The following is a 23574-nucleotide window of genomic DNA, read 5'->3' as shown; positions in this document are numbered from 1 at the left end:
CATGTATGTGTATATTGTGTATATGTGTGCACGTGTGCATGTATATGTGCATGTATGCGTATGTGCGTATGTGTATGTATGGCTGTGTGTATGTGTGCATGTATGTGTGTATATGTATATGCACGCATGCTGCATACGTGTGCATACATGTGTGCATGCATGTATACCTGTGCACACATGTATGCGTACAAATGTGTGTGCCTGTGCATGCACGTGCGGGGGTGTATGTGCATGCACACGCACACACGCACGCATGTGTGCGTTGTGCACGTGTGTGTGCATGCATATGTGGTGGGTGGGGAGTGTTCATTTCCTACGGCTGCCGTCACACGTGACCACAAACTGGGGGGCTGAAAACAAGAGGAATCTCTTTTCGCTCTTTTTCGGAGACTAAACTTTGGAACTCAAGGTGTCAGCAGGGCCGCGATCTCTCTGAAGGATCTAGGGGAAGATCCTCTTTCATCTCTTCCAACCTCCAGCGGCTCCTGGCCATCCTTAGCTTGTGGATGCGTCCCTCCGGTCTCTGCATCTGCTCTCACAGGGCCTTCTTCCTCGTGTGTGTGTGTGTGTGTGTGTGTGTGTGTGTGTGCGTGCGTGTGCGTGTGTGTGTGTGTCCTCTCTTCTTCCTATAAGGATGCCAGTCGCTGGATTCCAGCCTTCAGCTTGAATGAGTTCATCCTAACTTGATGACATCTGCAAAGGCCCTCTTTCCAAATGAGATTGCATTCGCAGGTAGCTGGGGTTAGGAATTGAATGTATTTTTGGGAAAAGACACAATTTAACCCACATGGTAGGGTTTGCTGATTCAGACTGAATGGCCCCTTTGTCTTTAAAGAGCTGTCTTTTTCACTGTCCTCTGAACGGCATGGTGTCTGCCTATAGAATGTCTGCGGGAAAGAGCATCCGGGCAGAAGGAGGAGGCCCTAAGGAGAGAGATGTACTTGGAACATTCAGGGAACAGCAAGAAAGCCTGTATGGCTGGAGGCTGGAACCCAGATTTGGAGGGGTGGGGGGGAGGTGGCGGGGAGCCGGACGTGATCAAGGAGGCAAGTCAGGGCTGGAGCAGTCTGAAGTTCATTCTCAGGGTACTGGGAGGCACTAGGGGAATTTTAAGTGCACAGGGTGTGGTCTTGTTAATCTTTTCAAAGGCTCATACTGGCCATTAAGTGGAGAACAGCCTGTATCAGGTAAGAAGAGGGGCTTGGAATGCAGATGGGTGCTGTTGCCGGGGCGCGGGTGGGAGATGATGATGGCTGGGAGCAGCATGGGGCCGAGGAGGTGGAGAGGGCTGGTTTCCAGTCCACAGAGTGCTCTCCTTTGTGGTTCCCATACTGTGTTCCCCGGAGCCCAGGGGTCCCGCAGGAATGGTCCCTGTCTTTGGCACCGGGGTAGATGCCATTAATTTTGTGAACAATAGGATCCACTTTAGACACATCCTCCTCTCAGCCCAGCCTAGACGCCCCACGTGGGCCCCTCCTTCACCCTCTCCTATCACTGGGAGTCACGAGACATTTTTCAGCGTTTCATCTTGGTCCAAAATGTCCCTTAGCAAATCCGCCCTTAGCTAATAACCAAGGAACAGTGTGACTCAGTAATGAGTATCAGACTTGTGTGGGACAAAATCATTTCTGTGGTGGCATGTGTGACTTTAGAAGTAAACTCTGTGCCTAGGTTCCTTAACTGAAACGTGGGTAATAGTAATCCTTACACATGGTGGGGGTGCGGGGGCTTGGAGGTTTAAAGATCCTGTCTGTGACGCTCTCAGCACAGAGAAAGCAGTGAGTTCATGCTAGCTGCCACTTTATTGTTTTAAATTCAAGTTAGTACTTTCGTTTAGCTTCATAACCTTCAAGTCTGTCCATTGTCCACCAGATCTCTGGGGTCTTTCCTATGGATTCTGGATGGCCTACTTCAGTTATTGAACCAGTAAGTCCAGAGGTGTGTGTGGAAGTTCCACTAGGGGCAAGGCACCAGCTAGGTCTTATGGAGAAAATCCAAGATCTAGAAAGACGTGCTTGTTTGCATTTGAAAGTCAGATCAAGATTTTTCTTTTTGTACATTTGGGGAGACCCAGTCATATGGGAAGCCATTTACATGTTACGTAACTAAAGGTTTAAGTAAAATCTAGTGATGGTTTTGACAGAGGAATGCAAGAGAGAGAGACAGAGATGCCTTGTGGTCTTATTGGGGGGGCCAAGGTGTGGTCACGTGGAAGGACGGCTGGTGGAGGGTCGCTGTGAGCTCCCTGAAGTCAGCTTGCTGTCCTCACTCCCTGACTTCAAAGAGTATGAAGTCAGCCCTGATGTTTTAGTCGATGCAGACTACAGCAAGGGAGAGAACGGAGATGCGAAATGCAATACTGGGGGCACAGGCATCTAGGGGGATGGCCTGGGTGACAGCAGGGCAGAAGGCAGATGGCTGAGAAATGGTCTTGGGGATGGGTGGAGACTAACCAGCGCTCCGTCCCCTAACTAGCGGCTGCCTGCTGTAAGGCTCTGCTTTGGTAGAGGATGAAGCTCCGCGGGCTGAGAGATGGTGGCTCCTCGTGCTTGATCAGAAGCAAGGACAGTCGTTTAAGAGACAGGTAAATTTGCCGCTCCCCTGCCGAGGACCAGTTTCGGGAGGCAGAGGGGAATGTGCTGTGAAGCCAGGAATCAAGAGGAGAAACAGAACCAGGGCGTCCTGGGTGAGCAGGGACCAGGAGGGAGGAGTCAAGAGCCTGGAAGCCAGGGTCTCAAGCTCATGTGCTCACGGGGACAAGGGCCGGCTGGGTGGGGCCCTGACAGCGATGGAATCATCTGAAGGGGGCAGCTTCTACTCTCCTCCAGCCCACTGGTCCACATGGGACTATGGACCTGCTGTGGCAGATCTTCCTGGTTTTTAGGAGATACTGGAAATTGGGATTTTTATGTAAAATCTCCCAATTTATTTTCTTTTAAGGATTTTATTTATTTATTTGACAGAGAGAGAAAGAGAGCACAAGCACAGGGAGGAGCAGATTGAGAGAGAGAGAGAGAGAGAGAGAGAGAGGGAGAAGCAGGCTCCTCATCGAGCAGGGAGCCCAATGTGGGGCTCGATCCCGGGACCCTGGGATCATGATCTGAGCTGAATGCAGATGCTTAACCGACTGAGCCACCCAGGAACCCCCAAACCTCCCAATTTAAAAATGTTAGTTTGGATTAAAAAGAATGACCAAGCAGCCCAGTCATAATGTGCGTGCAGGATGGATTTGGCTGAGCTACAGCAAACTTGTGATTTCTGCTGTCAAATGGAGCATCTTCTCACATTCCACACCTGGATTTGGGTTTGGGCTTTTAGTAGAACGTCGCCCTCTTAGAGCCTGCGTGGTCAAGGTCAATGTCTGCACGGGGGTGCGGGGTGGGGGAGGGTGTAGGTGGAAGTGGGAGGGAGAGGGGACTGCTGGCTTGAACACACTGCCTTTTGCATCCATCCTCTCCTGGAGAATTGTTTTCTCACACCAGAGAAGTCCTGTGCAGGCTTTAAAAGACCACGTAAGTGTCAGATTGGAGTAGAAGTCAACTCTCAGACTGTCTTATTTCCCTGATCCATAAGGAGCTCATTCCTGAAAATGGCTGTGGTGGGAAGGCAGACTAGAAGGGCATGCCAAAAGACTCTGTAATCGAGATGAGTAACATTTTTAATGTAATATTTTAAAAATCAAAATCGATGTCAAAAATCCATGCTGAACCAAGAATGAAAATAAGAATTTTAAATAAAGACAGGACCAGTATTACTCATTTTTCCTTTTTGCCTCAGGCTGTGGTGTGGCTCTGCGAGGCCCTGTTGGTATTCATTCTGTCTTCATTAGAATTGTCATCGTTTGCTCACTGTGGATGCTTTTTTATTTTTTATTTTTATTTTTGCACTTGTTTTCATTTTTCAAACCATTTTATGGAAATATCATTCCATCAATTTCTGAGTATTTTGGCGCTGTCCTGAGTCTAGTTTCATTTGCCTTATCCGCATTCCAGGCCTGTGGGAGCCAAATGCACCCATCTCTCAATTATAATATCTCTAAATTATAATATTAGCATATTGAATTATAATAGTAGCATGTAGGAGATCAACTCAGGATGGTCTGAGGTCGAGGTGGGTTTGTTTCTGGAACGTAGTAAAGGATGTGCCTGCTTTTTGGATTAGACTTCAAAAGGTTTCAGTGCCTACATTTTGTAGTCAAGCTTTTATTACAATGGGCGTTGTCAGCATGTGGAGTTCATGACGAGAACTGGTGACTTATTTGTTGTAGTCTGCCATTGTGCCTTGCTGTGTCACTTGTAGGGCCTGGCACACAGTGAACGTGTGCTGCCCCAATTCCAAAAACTAAGAATCTTAAAACAGCGGAGCATTCAACCAAGTGTGGGGTCCTTCTGAGCATGGGGTCTCATGTACACCCATGAAGATGGCCCTGGAGGCCACTGGGGTGAGCATCAAAGAATGCTTGACTATTAGAGTCAGAACGGGGGCTCAGGTATGACCCAGTTCATCCCCCATTTTACGGATGGAGAAACTGAGGCACGGAAAGCCCAGGTGACTTGCTTAAAGGTTGCAGCACGAGTTAGAGGAAGAACTTGGATTGGATCCTGGGCCTCCCAGCCCAGCGATGTTTCGTCTTCCACCCCTAGGTCACCCCAACCTTGGCCAGACATTTGTGTTTTCACGCCTGTGGGAGCCATTGACCTTCAGGGAGGTCAGTGGTGGGGGGCAGTGGTGACTGGATTCAAAAATACCAAGCAAATATTTTCTGGAACACAACGTATATTCTACAAGTATTTTTTCTTCTTTCTTTCTTAAATAAAAAACATGTACAGGCAGAATTTCCCTAGAGCTACTGCGTCAGATGCGATGTTTTTATATAAAAATGTACAGGTATTGTAAGCACGCTGGAGGCTGGGCCGGCAGTTGTGCAAAACACCAGATTTCAGGATATCCCTGACAAATCCCATTAAACTGAGGGAAGTGGGGACCCCAGTGTTCCTCTTGGTACAAGCTTCTGCCAGATTGAGCTCTCAGGGGGAAACTCTTTTGGGCACCGTGCCTTCATTCATTCCTTAAGCTGCCTCTTAGGGACTACCTACCACCCTATTCTAGGATCTGGGGATATAGCCAGAGTTGCCAGACAGAAATACAAGGTGCCTGGGTAACTTTGAATTTCAAAATGAATCATTTTTAGCTTAAATGTGCCCCCCATAATGTATGGAACATACTTACACTAAAAAAATGTGTTGTTCATCTAAACTCCAAATTTAACTTGTGTCCTGTATTTTTATCTACTAAAGCTGACAACCCCAGATATGCCAGTGATCAAAGCAGACACACAGCCTTGCCCCTGTGGGGCTTACATTTAAATGAGAACAGGTAATCAACAGGTGAATGGATATATAGTTTAGTACAGTATACTGTGGAGAAAAAGGCCATGACAACACAAAGCTGACCATGGGAAAAGAGAATGCCAGGGGTGCTATTTTTATTGGGGTGGTCACAGAAGGTCTCTCTGAGGAGGTAACATTTGGGCTGAGGTATGAACAGTGAGGGGCTGGCCTGGCAAACACCCATGGGAGCAGGACGTGCAAAGGCCCTGAGGTGGGGTTGTACTTGGCATTATCAAGGAACAGGTGGATGAGCAGGGTGGCAGAAGGGGGTAAGAGAAGGGGCGAATGGTGAGAGATGGTCGTCTAAGAGAGCTGGGGCTAGAGGCAGCTTTTCCAAGGTCTTGTAGGCCAATGTGTTTGTATTTAATTCTAAACTTAATGGGAAGCCACAGGGGCATTTACTGGATCATATTGTGCAAAGCTGCCCATGGCTGCTCCATGTCAAGGCAAAGTGGAAGAAGTAAGACCGGGGAGGAGGTGACTGCAGTTATGCAGTTGTCCAGGGAAGTGGCTCGTTGGGGCAAGAGGTTGGTGAGACACAGTTGGGTCTAGGTTACATTTTGAGATAGAGATGTCCAGATTTGCTGCGGGTTTGTCCGTGCGTGTGAGAAAACGAGAGGGATCACAGGACTACTCCTTGGATTTTGGTCAGAGAACTGGATAAATGGGGGGATGGGTGCGGTGATATTTGAGCTGGGAGGTGGGGGAGCAGAGAGGTTTCAAAGCATCACAGGGCTTGGTGTGGACACGGTCACTTTGAGATGCCTGTCGGACACCCAAACGGAATGTTGGGTCGGCAACAGGACGCATTGCCCGGAGGTAAGGGGAGAGGTCAGGGCTGCAGCCGAAGCCAGAAGGCAGAAAGGAGCGTAGAGCTGTGGGTAGTGGGTCCCTCCAGCACCCACCTGAATGGGCCTCAGGACTTAGAGCCCAAGACCAATGCTCCTCTGATATTTGTGTTCAGGGGGAATCAAATCGTGCCTAGAAGAGGAAAAGAGATCACTCAAGCATGACCAAGGACAAGGGTACATATGTGTGTCTTTTGTGGGCTGTTGCTGTTTTCAACTCCCTCCCTGAAGGCTATGCTCCCAGTGCTTCTTGTCCCCTTGGCTTACAGGTCAATTCCTAATCGGTCTTCCCGCTTCAGCCCTTGTACCCTGCAGTTTCTTCTCCACATAGAACCTAAGCAATTGTTTAAAAACTTGAATATGATCTTGTCATACACTGCCAGACACTGTTTGGTTGTTCCGCATTGCTCTTATGTCCAGAATTCTCCACGTGGTCCCAGGGCCCCACTTACTTTCCAGCCTTCCCTTATACCTTCTTCAGGTTCCTGAGTACCTGCCACTCCAGTCTTCCTTCCGTGCCTCCAGCACTTCATACTTCCTCCTGCCTCAAGGCCTTTGCACATACTTTTCTGCATCTGGCTGCTAGTTCTTCTTCTCACTATTACTGGCCAACTTCTTGACGACTTTAGGGCCTCTGTGGAAACATCAGGTCCTGGGGAAGCCTTCCCTGAACTCTGTGTATCTACATCAGGTTTCCTTGCTACAAGCTCTAGCACCTTCTTCTTTTCTTCATGGTGCTTACCTCGGTTTGCAATTATATGTTAGGGTAAATGCTTGTTGAAGTGAGCTGAATTCCTGGAGCAGGGCCAGACGGTACCAAGGCGTGCTAGAAGTTTCAAGCTCTCAGGGGCTTCGCTGGCTTCCCCTTGCACTTTTGTTGGAAAGGCTGGAGAAAAATGAAGAGGCCAGGGCCTCTGTAAGGAGGTCAGGCACAGGGCAGAGAGAAGGTTGACAGAGCTGCACTGTCAAAGGCCTCCATCCCACCCTTGTCCCCCCCGGGGTGAGGGCACTGAATGCATAAAGGTCATGCATTCTGCTCCTAATCCTTGCTCCTAAGAGCACAAATTATTTATTTTGGAATTGAAAGTATGTCTTCCCCCCAACCCAAACCTCCACCCTCAAGGTGGCCCTCCAAGAAGAAAACTTCTCACTTCCCATGGCTCCAGCAGAAACTGTTTTGGGTCAGGGCCTAGTCTGAACCTATTTCCTTTAAAGAACCTTTGATTGTTAGGGCGCAGATTCCAAAACTTAGAAGCTTTTAAAATATATCCACTATTCAGAGGAACAGCTAAGGTAGTTAGAGTCTTTTTCTATTTTTTTTTTTTTTTTTTTTAATTTGACGGAGAGAGAGAGAGATCACAAGTAGGCAGAGAGGCAGGCAGAGAGAGGAGGAAACAGGCTCACCGCAGAACAGAGAGCCTGATGCGGGGCTCGATCCCAGGACCCTGAGATCATGACCTGAGCTGAAGGCAGAGGCTTAACCCACTGAGCCACCCAGGTGCCCCTCTTTTTCTATTTTTCTATTTTTAAAATTTATTTATTTTAGAGAGCGAGTGCATGGGAGCATGGAGAGGAGCAGAGGGAGAGGGACAAGCAGACTCCCTGCTGAACGGAGTTGTTAAAATCTAAGGAACTTACACACACAGGAGAGTTAAACTCTTTTTCCAGCTGTCCATCCATCCCTCCATCCAAACATCCACTTTTCCATTGCACCATTGATTGATCCAGCTACTATTATCTAAACATCTATTCTTCCACCAAATGATCAATTAATCTATGTATGTATCCACTGATGAATCCATCCAAACTTACACTCTTCTGTCCATCCATCCATCATGAATCCATCATCCATCCATCCATTCATCCATTATCTATCCATCCATCCATCCATCCATCATCCATCCATCATCCATCCATCCATCATCCATCCATCCATCCATCCATCCATCATCCATTTGTCCATCATCCATCCATCCATCCATCCATCATCCATCCGTCCATCATCCATCCCTCCATTCATCCATTATCCATCCATCCATGTACCCATGAACCCATGTATCCCTCCAAACACCCACTCTTCCATTCATCCATCTATCCATCCATCCACACATCCACTGGACATAAAGTTGTGTCTGAATGAGGCAGTCATGACCACTGCCTTAGTAGGTCTCATAGGCTAGAGGAGATAAAATTCTTTTTTCAAGCCTGGATCATTCATCCAGTTCTTTACCAGGTGTGGGGTTGGGGGGACAATTGGGTTGATAGTTTTGCCAAAATTATGTCAAGAGTAGTTTCCCAAAGGAACACCCTGGGATGCTGTTATCAGAAGCAGGAAATGATTCCAGGTAGGCAAATCAACAGATGTCCACTAGATTAGAGGGGTTTAATCATTATGGGTGGGTGATGAGAAAGGACGTGGGAGGGTGACACCAGCCCTTCTTTTTTTCTACACCATAAGGACAGGCTTGTTCCTTTGTTTATCCCTGACTGCATTTCAGGATCTGGACTTTGGGTCCTATCATAAGGATCCAAGAGCACCTGTCTCCTTCTAGATACTTGGCTCTAAGTGTCCCAGTCTGGGTCATCACTCCCTCCTCCTCCATCTACATTTATCAGCTTCTCTAAGATGTTTATTGGCTACATCCAGTGTCACTGTGATTATAATTAGGAATTAAAGAAGAGGATCATTTTCTGCTCGGACAACCAGAAAGTACTTCCTAGGTCTCTGAAAGTTGGTGATTCCTGAGGCCAGGCCCGGGTCCCTTGAAATGAAGTGAGAGTCTAAACCAGTGTCTCTCATCCCTGGCCACACATTGGAAGCATCTGGGGAGGTTTTACAAAACCCTGAGGTCCAGGCCTCACGTTCAAACATTCTGATTATAACTGGTCTCTGGTGGGGCCGGGCCATTGAATTTTTAAACAGCTCTCCAGGTGATTCAAATGCATGACTGGGGTTAAGAACCACTAGTCTAAGTGCAATCTAGAAAACCCTATTCATTGCTGTGTCTCTTTGCTCCCAGGATATGAGCATGGTGAGGGTAGAGATGCTGTCCTGTTGATAGCTGGATCTCCAAAAGTGGTCGCAATGTCAGGTACTTCATGGGCTCAGCAAATATTTGTGGAATGAATGATGATGCCTAGCTTGGCACAAATCCCTTAATGGAGCAGAGAGGGCTCCTTGTGAAGGACACACATTCCCCATCCTTCCTTGCCTGTGGGGAAGGATTTGAGTCATTCCCCACGTGAGGTCAAGGTGTGGTTCTCTGGGAATCCTAGAACCTCTCCCACCATATCTTCTGGGAGTCTCAACACTGGCTACAGTTTAGATGCATCTGAGGTCATTAAAAAGCAAAACAAAACAAACAACCTTTGGATGTTCTGGTTCCCTGAGGGTTGGTCTGAAGCCTAGACACAGGCATTTAAAAAGTGTTCCGGGGGATTTCTGACACGCTGTTAGGGTTGAAGACCACTGTTCTCATCTCCTTGTCTGCCTCTGTGAGTCTATTTTCTGACTTCAGCCAACTTGGTCAGAGACCCTTGGGAGTGTTTTATTGGAAGTGGGGGGGTAGGTAGGTGGTACTGGGTTCTTATGCAGTGTTCCTCAAATGTACTTGTTCTTAGCATTCACCTTGGGTGCTTATTTCAAAATACACATTCCTGAGCCTCTACTCCAGACTTATGGAGTCGGACACTCCAGTGAGAGCCTGGGAAGCTGTGTTTTTAACGTGTCCAGATGTACTTGTTACCAGCCAACCTCTCCAACTGCACTGGCCTCCTCGCTTGCAGGGCACACAGAGCCCCTTCCGGCTTTAGCTTCCCTTTGGTTCCACTGCCAGAACCCCCCCCCCCATCATTTAGGTCCATCCAAATGTCACTGCCCCCCCACCCCGCCACCTGACCATCCAAGAAAGAAAGCCTCTCCAGGTGCCAACCCTTACTTCCTACTCCTGGTGATTCCTCCCAGCACGGTTCAAGATGATCTTTCTTCTCTGGTGTATCACCTTCATGTCTGCCCCTACCCCTGACCTGAGCTTCTCAGGGCATCAGTGCCTGGTTCAGGCTGGGTCCCTGGCACCAGGCACCTGACAGGGGGTCTAAGAGGTACAGGTGTCAGGGTGGGGCTTCGCTCTCAGAGTATCTGGGATTCTTTCCCAGGTCCTGGGAAACTGCGTTCAGGGATCTACAGGTGACTGAACGGTAGGTGAAAGTCATTCCACAGCTGTGGGCACCCAGAGACCACCCCTGGAGGCGCAGTCTGCGGCGGAAGGGAATGGGTGCCCCCCTCCCCCACCCCGCCTGAGAGCAGAAAGGAAGGAAAAGAATGGATCAGCTGATCATTTAGGGCACACTACAAGTGCCAGGCGCTTTCCAGTCTAGGTCCCGGCTCCTGCAGGGCCGCTGCCTCCCCGCGGGGAGGGAGGGAGGAGGGGTGGGAGGCGGCAGGTCGCAGCGCAGCCGCCCGGGAGCACCCGGCAGTGGTCCCGGCCCGTTGCTCCGCTCGGGGCCCGGGTGGTGCGGCCCCGGCGGGCGGGCGGCCTCCTTCCTCTTGGGCGCCCGCCCGCCTGCCTGCCTCCCCCTCCCGAGCTCCCCGCCCCGGGGCCCGGCTGGCGGCCCCGCCCCCGCCGGCCCGGCCGCCCTGTCCCCGCCTCCCCCTCCGCGGGCTGCAACAGGTGCCTCCCGGAGCAGGAAGCTCGCGCCGCCGCCGCCGCCGCCGCCGCTCAGCTCCCCGGGCGCGTCCAGGACCCGCTGCGCCAGCGCGCCATCCCCGGGCCCGCGTGCGTCCCCTCGAGGACAGGGACCCCGCCGCCTCTCCGCCCCGCTTCCTGCCCCTTCCCGGCCACCCCCCCACGGCGAGGGGCCCAGGAGAGGGCCGAGCCCGCGCTCGCCCCCCGCCCGGCCACCCCCCCCCCCCGCCGCTTTGCGCGCCATGGACGCCCCGGAGCAGCAGCCGGACCCCGACGGCGGGGACGCCCCAGGCCACGAGCCCGGGGGCAGCCCCCAAGACGAGTTCGACTTCTCCATCCTCTTCGACTATGAGTATTTGAATCCTATCGAAGGTCGGTGGAGGCTCCTCCCGGCCTGCCCCCCCCCCCGAGCGCGGGTGGGGGCTTGGGCCTGCAGAGTGGGCACGGGGCCCCGCTTTGGTCCCCATGTCACACTTTCCGGGGCGCGGCGGGGAGGGTGCGCCTGGAAGGAAGAAGGGAGAGTGCGTCTCCCCAGGTGAGAGGGAGGGCAGGAGGCGTCTGGGACTGTTGCCACCCTTAGGGGGCGGTAGGCTCACTCTTGCCCAGTAGGGCGTCAGTCTCCAGCTACTGGTGACTTCTCCCTGAGGGTCCCGGCAGCAAAGCTGGAGGTGGCAGGGGCCTCAGCTGGTTCTGGCCTGCTGCAGGGTCTTCGGAGGGGAAAGGAAGTGGTTGATTTGCCTCTGGAGGAAGGAGTCGCGGAGACCAAAGAATGGAGTCAGTAGGGAGGGAACGTGCCCCAAGAGGCTGCCGCTGAGCCCAACTCTAGGGGCCTGGGACGTTGACCCTCCCCTCCCCGACAGCCAGCGCAGCCCGGTGGCTGAGTTTGTCAGGGACTCGGTGTTGAAACTGGTGAAGAGTTTGTCTGAGCCTGGAGGGTGGTTTGGCTTCAGGGTGAGGGAACCCGCCCATCTCGTCCCTGAGTTCTGCGGCCGCCTTTGTGAATGAGCCGGGATGGATCAGTCTGAGCGTTGTTACCCGATCCCCTAGCCGCCCCGTCGCAGTTGTGGATGTGGGGTTGGGGGGAGGCTGGCATGTGGACGCAGGAGCAAGAAGCCTATTCTTGCCTTAGCGACCTGTCAGTCTCCGCTCGTAGGTGCCCGATGTGGCTGGGACTTCCCCAGGCTGGGCCATCATTTCACGTGGTCTAGCAGGAGCATTTGTCAGAAGGAGGAGGAGGTCGTATGCCCAACCTCACTGTATTTTTCTGGTTAGCAGGTTGTCTTGGAAAAAACAGCAAAAAGGAAAACACAAAAAACACACACACCAGACACACACATAGAAAAAAACCCAACCCGAACCAGGCTTCCTGATTTTGACAGCCCAGCCCAGCTAGTGCTTGCTGAAGCCTCAGGGGCAGGCCTGTTGGTAACTTCCAGATGCATTCGGGCTTGGCCGCATCCGGAGTGCAGGAAGGGGTTGCGCGGGCTGTTTTGTGTAGGAGTCCTTTTCACGGGTATCTGGGGGCTCGGTGCCTCCCGGAGATGCTCTGTAAGGCAGGTGAATGAGAGGTTTTACCTTTCCTTCTCTCCTGGTCTTCCCTGGCCATGTTAGGTGAGGGGCTTGCTTTGGTTTGGATGCCAAGTCAAGATGGCAATTAGTAAATTATTCTGTATTTTGGCTGGAGATGGAAATAATTAGTCAGCAAAAGAGACCAGTCTTCTCAAGTTGCAATCTGGAGGCCATCCTTTGCTTTGAAAAGATACAATTAAGAATCTGCAAACGATCCCTTTAAGGGTCCTTTAACATCCGTGGTCTTTGTTTGTTAAGATTAAAGTCATGTTTTGCAGGGAACTAATACTCACACCCCTCCCAGATTCACAATCAGCTAACTTTTTTTTTCCCTTTTTTTTTTCCTTTTTTTGCACAGGGGAGATCTCCGGGGAAATAGTTTCCAAGCCAGATCTGATGGGAGGTGCTTTTTATAGTTTTTCTTGGCAAGTGGTGCTTGGTGGCTGCCAGATGGGTATCTAAATGGCCACAGTGAAAAACCCTGGAACCATTAAAACAAAACAAAAAAACCCCGAAAACAAAAACCCCCAAACAAACAGCAAACTTTATTTTTTGTAACAGTTTGAGAGTCAGAGAACAGTTGTAAAGAAAATAGAGGGAGTTGCTATACCCCGAACACCCAGGTCCCCATTTTATTTACATGACATTAGTATGGGTGTATTTGTTCCCATTCATGAACCAATACCGATGCATTATAATGAGCTAGAGTCCATGCTGTCCTGCTTGTTATGAGCGTGACATTTCGGAGGAGCGCTGGTTAGGTCAACTGTAGAGAGTGCCTCAGTTAGCGTCTTTCTGGTGTCTCCCTCATGGAAAGACTGGGACTGTGTGTTTGGAGGACAAAGACCCCACAAGCTGAAGGGACTGTGTCCATCACATCCTATCAAGGGTATCTGTTATCAACTTGATTGATCACCATTGATGCTGACCTTGACCAGCTTGGCCAAAGTAGTCTTTGTCAGGCTTCTCTATTGTAAAGGCCCTCCTTTCCAAACGGTGCTCTTTGGAAAGGAGTTCCTGCCTGGTGGGGGCTTTGCTCTGGAATCTGAAGATGATGGTTCCTTGCTGGAAAGCAGGCAGCATCATGGCTGAGGAAGAGAAGGGCTGTTGTGAGCCTTGGGAGGCAGAGCGAGCTCTTCCAGATGTGGGACTGGCTCTGGCTTACCCAGATGTTAATGGAGTCACCTCTCTGCTTGTGAATGGTGGAACTCCCCAAGGACTGACCCTAGCCTTTAACTTGCTGTTGGGCTTTGTCCCAGGTGACAATACATGGGTGATGCGTGTGACGGCTACTCTCAGCTCTGTGCCTGAGCTTGGCAAAAGTCAAGGAAGGAGAGGTCCGGTGGATGGAACAGACGTTGCCAGAACTTGGTGATGGGACTTAGGAATTTGGGGGAGGTCAGATGCTCATTTTATGGAACTGGATCATCGTAACAGATGCGTGTTAGCTTGTGCAGTGACGCTCCGACCCTAGCAGGTGGGCACTATTGTCATCCTTAGTTAAGAGGAGACAGTGAGGTATGGAAAGGTGAAGGAATTTTCCCAAGAGAGCAGGCCTGGTAAATGGCAGAGCTGAAACATGAACTTGGCTGTCTTGCCCCAGAGCCTGCGTTCTGGACCACTGTGTGTGGGTTCATTTTTTTTTTTTTTTTTTTTAGATTTTTTATTTATTTATTTGACAGACAGAGACCACAAGTAGGCAGAGAGGCAGGCAGAGAGAGAGAGGAGGAAGCAGGCTCCCCGATGAGCAGAGAGCCAGATGCGGGGCTCGATCCCAGGACCCCAGGATCACGACCTGAGTCTAAGGCAGAGGCTTTAACCCACTGAGCCACCCAGGCACCCCTGTGTGGGTTCATTTTGCGAGACGCCAAACAGCTTGTATGGGGCCTGGCACTGTGGCAAGACTGGAGTTTAAAACATTTACCGACAGAGTGATCTTGGGTGAGTCATTTAACCTCTTGGGACCTTGGTTTGCTTATCTATCAAATGGCTGAAATAATAGCATTTATCTTAGTGGGTTGTTTGCCTTGAATGGCTTGACCTTTTATTTACTTAAGATGTATTTATATATTTTTTAGAGAGATTGAGAGAGAGGGAGGGAGGAAGTGGGAGGTGCAGAGGGAGGGAGAGAATCTCCAGCAGGCTCCATGCCCAGCGCGGAGCCCGACATGGGGCTTGATCTTCTGACCCTGAGATCATGATTTGAGCCGAAATCAGGAGTCAGACACTCAGCTGACTGAGCCACTCGGACGCCCCTTGACCTATTTAAGTCAATACAGAGTGTGATTTGTTACTAGCATTTTATTAAACCCTTGGCTTTTAGTAGAGGTGCTCAGTTAATGTGAGCCATTACTCATTTACTAATCTGGCTATCTGTTGAGCATCTACTATGTTAGATCCTGGGGCTAATAGGGAGTAAGACCCAGGCCCTGCCCTCACCGAGCTAGAGCCTCTAATTATGCTTCTCTGATTTTCTCTTGTCTAATGGCCTTCACTAGTAATACCTTCAGCCGTCTGCTACATGGTAGTGGGAATGGTAGGCACCCTTGCCTTGTTTCTGATCTGGGCAGGAATACCTTAGGTGTCCACTTTAGGACTGAAGTGTATGGATTTTATTATGTCAAGGAAGTACCTACTCATTACTATTTTCTTGAGGGTTTTGCTTAGGAATGAGAGTTGAATTATGTCACAGATGTCTTGGGTCTATGGAAAAATGATTTTATTCTTCTTAGATCTATTTGTATGCCGACTTATACTAATCGATTTCCAAATATTGAACAATTCCTGGTTTAAACCCCACTTGGTCACTTATGGTGGTGGGCTGGTGTCTGATAATATTTAAGGTTCCTCTTGGCAGTATTCATGAGTGATATTAGTCTGTTAAGTCCTTTTTGGTGTGCTGTTAGGTTTGGATTTCTTTCCTTTTCCATGCTCGGGAACGTGTGTATTGTTGGGACTATCCCGTTTCTAAAGCTGTGATAGAATTCCCCTGTGAAGCCATCCGGACCTGGTGCCTTTTTATGGGGTTGTTCTCTGATTGCTGCCTCTCTTCTGTTCTCTGTTGTCTATGGGAATTGGTCTGCTTAGCACTTTCTGTGTCTACTGGAGTCAAGTTTGGTAAGCCATATCTTTCTAAGAAATTATCCATTTTATTTATCTAGGTTTTCAAATTTATTTGCTTAGAGGCATGCAAAGTATGACCCTTACCATACTTAGCTGTCTGCCTCAGCTGAAAAAAGTAACAGAAAGAACGAGGACAGAGTGGGGGGAGTCTTGACCAGTGCTCCTAACCTCATCGTGGAGGGAAGAGAGGTGTGCTGGTTGTCAGTGAACAGATTAGAAGTTTCATTCCTTTGTATGTGCTCGTGAATTCAATGAAATGAATTAGTACTTCTCCCAATGTCTAAAACACTGGGAGAGATGGATGGTCTTGGGAGTCCCTATCACCTCCGGAAGTGCCCCATCTCCTCTGGACTGTGTTAGGGACTGACCCACTGGGAGTGATCCCTGCTGGTAGGCCTCAGTGGGTCTGGTGTGTCCCTCCTGATAAGCTAATGCAAACGGCACCAACCTCAACCTTTCAGGCCTCCTGGTCTTACAGAGTCAATTCTGGTGGTCCTTAAACATTTGGGTCACAGCCCTTTTGCAAAGCTAATGAAAGCCACAGATCCCACATGCACACACACTGTAGGAGACACGTGTACACACCTATCAGGCACGTACATGCTGCGCATGTGCATAACCCGTGCACGCCCCCCTCCACTTCCCCTCTGCCCTCCCCGTGCCTTTCATACCGTTTTCAGGTGGACTCACAGACCCCGCTGGACCCCATCCCCTCTTGTCACTTGCATTTCCACTCAGGAACACCTGCTCTCAACCCATTCCCGGGGACAATTAAAACTTCATTCTTTCAGCAAACACTCGCTAAGTGCTGGTTTGGTGCCAGGCCCTGGAGGTGGAGGAGGGCGGTGTGTAGAGACAATTAGATGTGGTCCTCCCCTTGCCTGGCCCCCAGGCCAGTGTGGGACACAGCCTGGTAAACAAATAGGGACCAAGGAGGTGCCGGGATAGAGTATCATGGGTTTTTTTCGGTGCTTGCTAAAAATAGAGTTCTACCCTAAGCAAGCAGGTTCGCTAAACACATTTGACATTCAGAGACATTGCTGTCTGTGTGGAGTTAAGGACGGGCCTTGTTAAGCCTGCTTTGTACGAATAGCGTCTCCAGGTGCAGCCGGGAAGGTGAAATGAGGGCTAGGGTTGAGCCGCTGCCTTGTCCGGGAGGCGAAGGAAATGGGGAGAAAGTTGCCCTAAGCATTCGTCACTACCCAACACATGTCATCCGTGCCTCCAAATTCAAGGTCCTTTGTTCTGGAGGCGACTGGGAGGGAGGCCCTTAAAACCTTAGAGCCAGTTTGGGTTGGTTCCCGAGGCATCCTGTAAGGTGGAGGGGCAGAGGCTGAATATATTTGAAAAATGCAGTGTTGTGGCGGGTGGTTCTCAGTCTTGGCTGCGTGTTAGAATCGTTTAGCCGCACTTGGAACCAGGGAAGTCAGACCCTTTGCGGGTGCGTTACCTTTGCACAGTCATGCGGTGGTACATGGCAGGGCGGGTCTCGAGCCCAGGCAGCTGGGGTCCTGAGTCCCTGCTGTCAGCACTACAACTCAGCTGCAATGTCACGGACTCCAGCTTTGGGGGCGTCCCAGGTACTGGAGCCCGGGCTGACTGTACCCCTTATATTGGATATTTAAGGAATCATGAACTTGAGGTTTGCTGCTGTCCTCAGGGGATTATATTCCTACAGCAAAAGTAGCAATGATAAAGGACAGGGAATCAATGGGAGTTTTGCCATTTTTATATTTTTTTCTGCTTCCCAGGGGATCGATGTGCATGCCTCCAGGCCCACGTGTTCTCCCAGCCCCAGAGGCCATTGGCTCAGCAGGTCAGAGCACCAGGTCTCAAATCAGAGAGCCCTGGCTTGAAATTCCGATTTGGATGCCTCCTACCTACATGACCTTGGCCAAGCAAAAGTTCCCGGCATTAGCAAGCACGTACTAAGTTATTGCTAAATGGATGAAGGAAAATTATTAGTGGTATGCCTAGGGACATGAGATTTTGCTTCTCTGGGCTTGTGTTTTCTTGCCTGTGCCGTGGGGATGGTGATGGCAGCGCTCACCTGCTGGGGCAGGTGTGAGGTTACCGGGAGGCAGTGTTCTCGAAGCCTGTGTGGCAAGGCCGTGCAGAGATTGGGTGGCCGTGGCAGTGGGCTCTGGGAGAGCTTCCAGGTCTCCTGACTTCCTGCCTGGGATGAATTCTGAGCTTTAAGAGAAGACCGGCCCAGAATAAAGAAGATACTGGTCCTTGGGGAGGAGCGTCTGGCTGCCGGGCAGGGGTGGGTGCTCTCTGGCTTGGGTGGGTGCTTTCTACCTTTTTTTTTTTTTTTTTTTAATTTATTTATTTGACAGGCAGAGAGGCTGAGAGAGAGAGAGAGGAGGAAGCAGGCTCTCTGCTCAGCATCGGGGCTCGATCCCAGGACTCTGGAATCATGACCTGAGCCGAAGGCAGGGGCTTTAACCCACCGAGCCACCCAGGCGCCCCGGGTGCTCTCTACCTTAACGCACATTCCGTACTGACTGAAATACTGAGCCTCCTGCTTCAGCCCTAGAACGGGGCCGGCTGCATAAACTTTCTCAGCTGCCCAGACTCCGGGGCTCGGAGGTTCCCCTGTGGCTGCCTTTCCTGGGGAGGCAGGGTTTCCCCAGGTGTCCTGCCCTGGCCCCATGGGACCCTTGAACCAGAGCCAGGAAGGAGCAGCCCTGGAAAGAGCAGTGGGATGGAAGCCTTGCGGCTTCCCCCTATGGAGGGGCTTCCTCCTCCTCCCTCCCCAGCACAGGAAACAGCCGCAGGCTCCGCAGAGCTCCAGCCAAACTTGGCTTCCCCAGGCTGGTGGGAGGTTTGTTTTTTCTGCTGACTGTTCAAACTGAGCTCAGGGAAGGAGGCGAGACTCGACCCTGGGGCTCTTCCCGGGATGGGTCAGGGGCTGTGCGCTTCCTTACCTGGAGCAGAGCCCTGTACGCGCCCCCCCCCACCCCGCCGCCAAAGCAGGAACAACTGCCTTTGACTTTTTCCTGAATTTTTGCAGTGAACTTTACCCAAAATATGGAGACGTAGAGAATTGATAGAATTTCACATTCCCACCACCCAGCTCTAATTACGGGCGTAAGGCTCGCCCTTCACCCCTCCCCTCACTTACCCTCTACACTCCTGCCCCCAGTTACTTTAAATCAAATTCCAGATGATACACTGTTTTCGTTAAAACCGGAGTAGTCCGTAGCTCTCCAAGATAAGGACTCGAGAAAAACCAAATGCCGTTATTGAACCGAAAACAGAACCATAATGACTTAACTTCAGATGTCTAGTTGCAAATTCCCGCTTGCCTCACAAGGATCTTTTTTACAGTTAATTTGTCCGGATCGAGAGCCAAACGGAGCTTCACGTTGTATTTGGTGGATGTGACCACCGTGTCTCCTTCTAGAAGGGTCCCCATCGGTCTGCTTTCTTGAGGTTTCTTTGCCGAAGAAACCAGGCCGGTTCTCCTGCACCATTCACCATGGGCTGGATTTGGCCGGTGGCGTTCCTGGGGTGTCTTTGAACATGTTCCTCTGTCCTCTACATTTCTTATAAACTGGCATTTAGATGAAAAGCCCCATGGCTCGGATTTTTAATGCTTCCCCCCCAACCGCCCCCCCCATTGTGGGGGAGGGGATATATACCCAAAGGCAGACCTTTGGAGAGACAAGCAAAGCAGAGAGATGACTTTTCCTGAGGTGGCATTTGGGACCCTCCCCACCTTCTAATCTGAGGTTTGGGGGAAAAGCACATTTTCTCCTCTGGGCCTATTTTCGTTAAGATGCATTTCTAGAAGCCAGCCCTTCTCATGTGACTTTTAATTGAGCCATGCCTGGGTGAGCTTTCTGAAGGGAAGAAAGCCGCCTGCAAAGCTCAGGATTCATAAAGGCCCTTATCAAAACAAACCTGCTTGGGCACGCCTGCAGGAGGGGGGCAGTGTTAAATGAGGAGGGGAAACACGTGGTCTGCGGTGCCTATAACCGTGACCGTAAAGACTACAGGCAGGGGCTGCTCACCTGCACGCTGCTGAGAAGGTGGGCCATGGTCTGTGATCCCTAGAGGGTGACGTCACCTCCGTTGCCGGGGACAAAGGAGGAATGCCATTAATGACCGGGGTTGGCAGGGCCACTGATTGAGAGTGCCCGCCCCTGGGAGCAGGGCACCAAAATGAAAACTGCCCCGGGGGGGGGGGGGAGTGTAAATAAAGAACCTGTCCGTCAATCCGGTATTAATTTTAAATCTCTGCCCCTGGCCAGGAGTTCAGGGGCCCCCACTGTTCTCAAGGGGGAAGTTTCCACTTGGAGTTCAAGTTGCCTAAAAAAAATGGGGCAATCAGCTTTTCACAGCTGTGCCAGGGGTTGTGGGACTGAAGGGGGGCAGGTTTGAGGGGCTGGCATGAGGGCGAGGGGTCTTCGCTGAGCTGGCTGGAAAGCGCGCCCAGCCGAGTCCCCTCGCGCAGGCCTGTGACGGAGAGCTGGGCTAGCCGTGGCCAGCGCTGTTTCTGAGGGAGGATTATCTGAAGTCTATTTCTGGTTAGTTCTGACGACCTTTCCTTCTCCTTTTGGTGAGGAAGCTGTCTAAGCTGTGTTCTCTGTCACGCACTGCATGACCCGTGTGGAGGGACGGTCTCTCCTGTTGGAAATGGGCCTCGCTAAGTCCCGTTCGGTCTCACACAGCTGTCTTTAGAAAGAGGGGCCATGTCATCTGGTGACCGACAGATAAGTGACGGGTTCATCCTATGGGGAAGTATGACAAGGTGATTAAAAAAAAAAGAAAAAAAAGAAAATGTGGCCGCACACCAGACAGTTGAATGTTAGAATGTTGGACAAAAGACACAATCTGTCCATGCTGGAGATGTGACGTTTGAGAACAGGCAAACCCTGTCTGTGGTGTGAGAAAGGCCGGGTGAGTGTGCCTGGCTGGTGCGGGGTGGGGGTGGGGGGCACAAGGGGACCCTCTGGTGGGATGGAGAAAATGGTCTCTATCTTGAATGGTGGGTAACCGGGTACATGCATATGTAAGAAGGCACGAGAGGTACATCTCACATTTGTGCCTTTTACTGCACATGGCGACGTCTCAGTTTGAACACCAGCTCTGGCCCTGATTGTTTTGTGATTTTGGGTGAATCTCTGCACCCTTAAGCCTCCGTTTCTCTCTCTGTAACACAAAGGACTTGATGACACCTGCCTCCCGGTGCGGGGAGCGTATGAGCTGCGGAGACAGAGGCAGCAGGCGGGAAGTAGACATAGGAAGGCCTTGAACTTCTTGAAACAGGAGGGGCCCTTGGGATGACTACACCAGCAAGAGGTGGGTCTTCCCACCCCAGTGCGAGGATGGAGATGAGGCCTGCTGTCTGCCCGACGCCTGGACCCTGCCGCCTCCATCCAAAAGCTGACCTCCAGGCCTGTGGGCTGCGGATTCTGTACGCTTCTCCACCCCTCTCTAAAAGGAGTGTGTGTCCGCCGGTGGGTGCGTGTGACTTCGCACACAGCCATGCCAGCAGTCCGGCTGTGAGGCCGATGGCTTGCAAACCATCCTGGGTCTTGTGTCCCGGGCGCCCGGCCTCATGGCAGGCTGCCTGGGAAGCAGGACCGAGCCTTCTTTTCTGTCCCGTCTGGTGAAGGCAGACAGCTGTCTTCGCTGGGACACGGTCAGCAAAGAGCAGAGCGTTCAAGGTGGCTTTTTCCAGTAGTTCCACATGGGCGAGACAGGATGGTAAACTGCCTTTCTTCCCTTTCTGGAATTTCTGGACCTGACTTATCTGGATGGAATTTCTCGCCTTTCATGCCCTGCGTCTGTGTATGTCATCTCTGAGGGACGAGTGTGACAGCCAGATTCCCCGTCATCACACACACACACACACACACACACACACACAACTCACAGATGGGGAACCCAACGGCCGTTCTGTGCGTGTGCATGGTGGGGGCCGCAGGGACCTGGGGGGGACGGGGCTTGGGGGAAAGTTCACTGAGCACTGAACTCCGTACTGCGGGGCAAAGCTTGAGGTAGCTTTGCGAAGAAGGGCTTTGCTCTGGGTGGTGCGACCCACCAGGCGCTCCTTGGGTGACCCCTCTCAGCCCTCAACACATGGGGGCTTTTCCCCTCTCCTTCAGCCGCACTCTGTGGGTCCAGGCTGTGGCATCCTCAGTGCTGTCGTGGCAGCAGACTGTGATGACTCAGACCCTGGGCCTGGGACTCGCACCACCTTGGGGCGTGAGCTCATCAGGCGGCGGGTCCACCACCTCAGACAGGGACGGCCGGCAGCCCCAGGGCCTTGCTGCCAGGCCGAGGGGCGTCTGGCTTCTGGGCTATGACCTGGCTCCTGCCTCCAGGTCCTTCAGGCCTGAAGGCACTGGTTCTCCTTGTGCCCTCCCCTCCCCCCAAGGATAGACCCTGCGGTGGTTCCCTACTGGGGTTTCTATTTCGGTCATTCTATTCTGCTTCCTGAAAATTCCACCCCCTAACCCCGTCATCCCCCCCCCCCCCCCGTAGCTCTAGGCAGAGAAGATGTTCTCTTGCTGTTCCTTTTTCTCAAAAGCGATCTGTTGGCTGGTGGGTTGGCACCGAAAGGCAGCCTCAAACTTGGCCGTGTGTCCCTGGGGGTGAGCAACAGGCCTGCGAGAGGCTCCAGGAGGAGAGGCGCTGGCAGAGACCACCATGCGGCCTCAGTGGGATTTTAAAATAAATTGTTGACTCAATTCTGGGGCAAATGGAGGGGCTGTGAATATTTCAGAAGAAAGGAATCTATGTCCTTAGCTGTCAGTTGCCTTTTGATGGAGCTCCCAGAGCAGCTCTAACTTTTGAGGTACCCCATAATCCCAGGCTTGGGGCTAAGGGGTCACCATCCAAGACATAGTCCCTTTTGTGAATAGCAAGCTAGAATGATGGTTAGGAGGTGAGGGCGGAGGAGCCAGACAACCCCTTAGAAGCTGTGTGACCTCGGGACAATTAGTCACCCTCTCTGAGCCTCATTTTCCCCAGTGGTAAAATGTGGAAACTATCACCTGCTTCACAGGGTTCTTAAGAGACAAACATTCAATATGTACTCAGGGGTTCTTGGTATAAAGTAAGTGGTATAGACATGTTAGCTATCATCCGTTTTTGTAATGGTGAGTAGCTTACCAAGTCACTCACACTTTAGTCAGATTTAGCTGATCAGCTCCCAGATGACCGAGGGGCAAGAGTAAAAGCATAAAATGGAAGGGGTATTGGAGGCCTTCTTGACATACTCCCCATATTTTTCGAAGGCTAGCTGAAAAAGGTTTCCCAAAGTACTGATTAATCCATCCTATTTTTATTTTTTAAGATTTTATTTATTTACGAGAGAGAGAGCGAGTGAGCATGGGCAAGGTGGGGGCAGAGGGAGAAGCAGACCCCCTGCTGAGCAGGAGGCCCCCAACGTGGGGCCTGATCCCGAAACTCTTGACCTGAGCTGAAGGCGGACGCCCAACCGACTGAGCCACCGAGGTGCCCCCAACTTATTTTTATAAACCATTCTTCCCTTTTTCTTTTAAGTAGGCCCTATGCCAATGTGGGGCTCAAACTCAGGACCCCGAGATCAAGAGTCACACGCTCCACTGACTGAGCCAGCTGGGCTCCCCACCCTTCTTTCTTTTAATGCATTTGGAGGCACTGGGGGCTAGTGTGTGTCATGCTGGCAAGTCGTGAAATAAAGCAGTGAGAGCCCGGAAATGGTGGAATTTGATTTACAAAATCTCTCTGCCAATGATAGTAATAATGCCGCCACCACCACCACCACCACCACCAACAGCACCACACTGATAGATCTCATTCCTTGGGTGCTTATTCTGTGTGTTTCAAGCTTCATGTGGACTTGGTGCATTGTCACTGACCTCATCACCGTGAGAACTAGGGGTTCCCCTGGGCAGACAGCCAAGGGATAGGGCAGTGGCGCCGGGGTCCCCTAACTCTGTGCCAGGTGAGACCTGGATC

The 23574-nt window shown here is 51.2% G+C and overlaps 1 protein-coding gene across 1 annotated transcript in view; it reads left to right on the top strand.

The window, feature by feature from the left end:
• Positions 1-10941: 10941 nt before the first annotated feature.
• The window catches only part of NFATC2 (nuclear factor of activated T cells 2), a 139924-nt gene continuing 127291 nt past the window's right edge, over positions 10942-23574 (top strand). Inside the window, 1 exon segment of the mRNA XM_047744765.1 lies at positions 10942-11295. Within this exon segment, the coding sequence (XP_047600721.1) occupies positions 11166-11295 (130 nt within the window). The 5' untranslated portion in view covers positions 10942-11165.

The sequence above is a fragment of the Lutra lutra genome, chromosome 9, assembly GCF_902655055.1.
Source record: "Lutra lutra chromosome 9, mLutLut1.2, whole genome shotgun sequence".
Taxonomy (NCBI): domain Eukaryota; kingdom Metazoa; phylum Chordata; class Mammalia; order Carnivora; family Mustelidae; genus Lutra; species Lutra lutra.
This window is presented reverse-complemented; position numbering and strand designations above follow the sequence as displayed.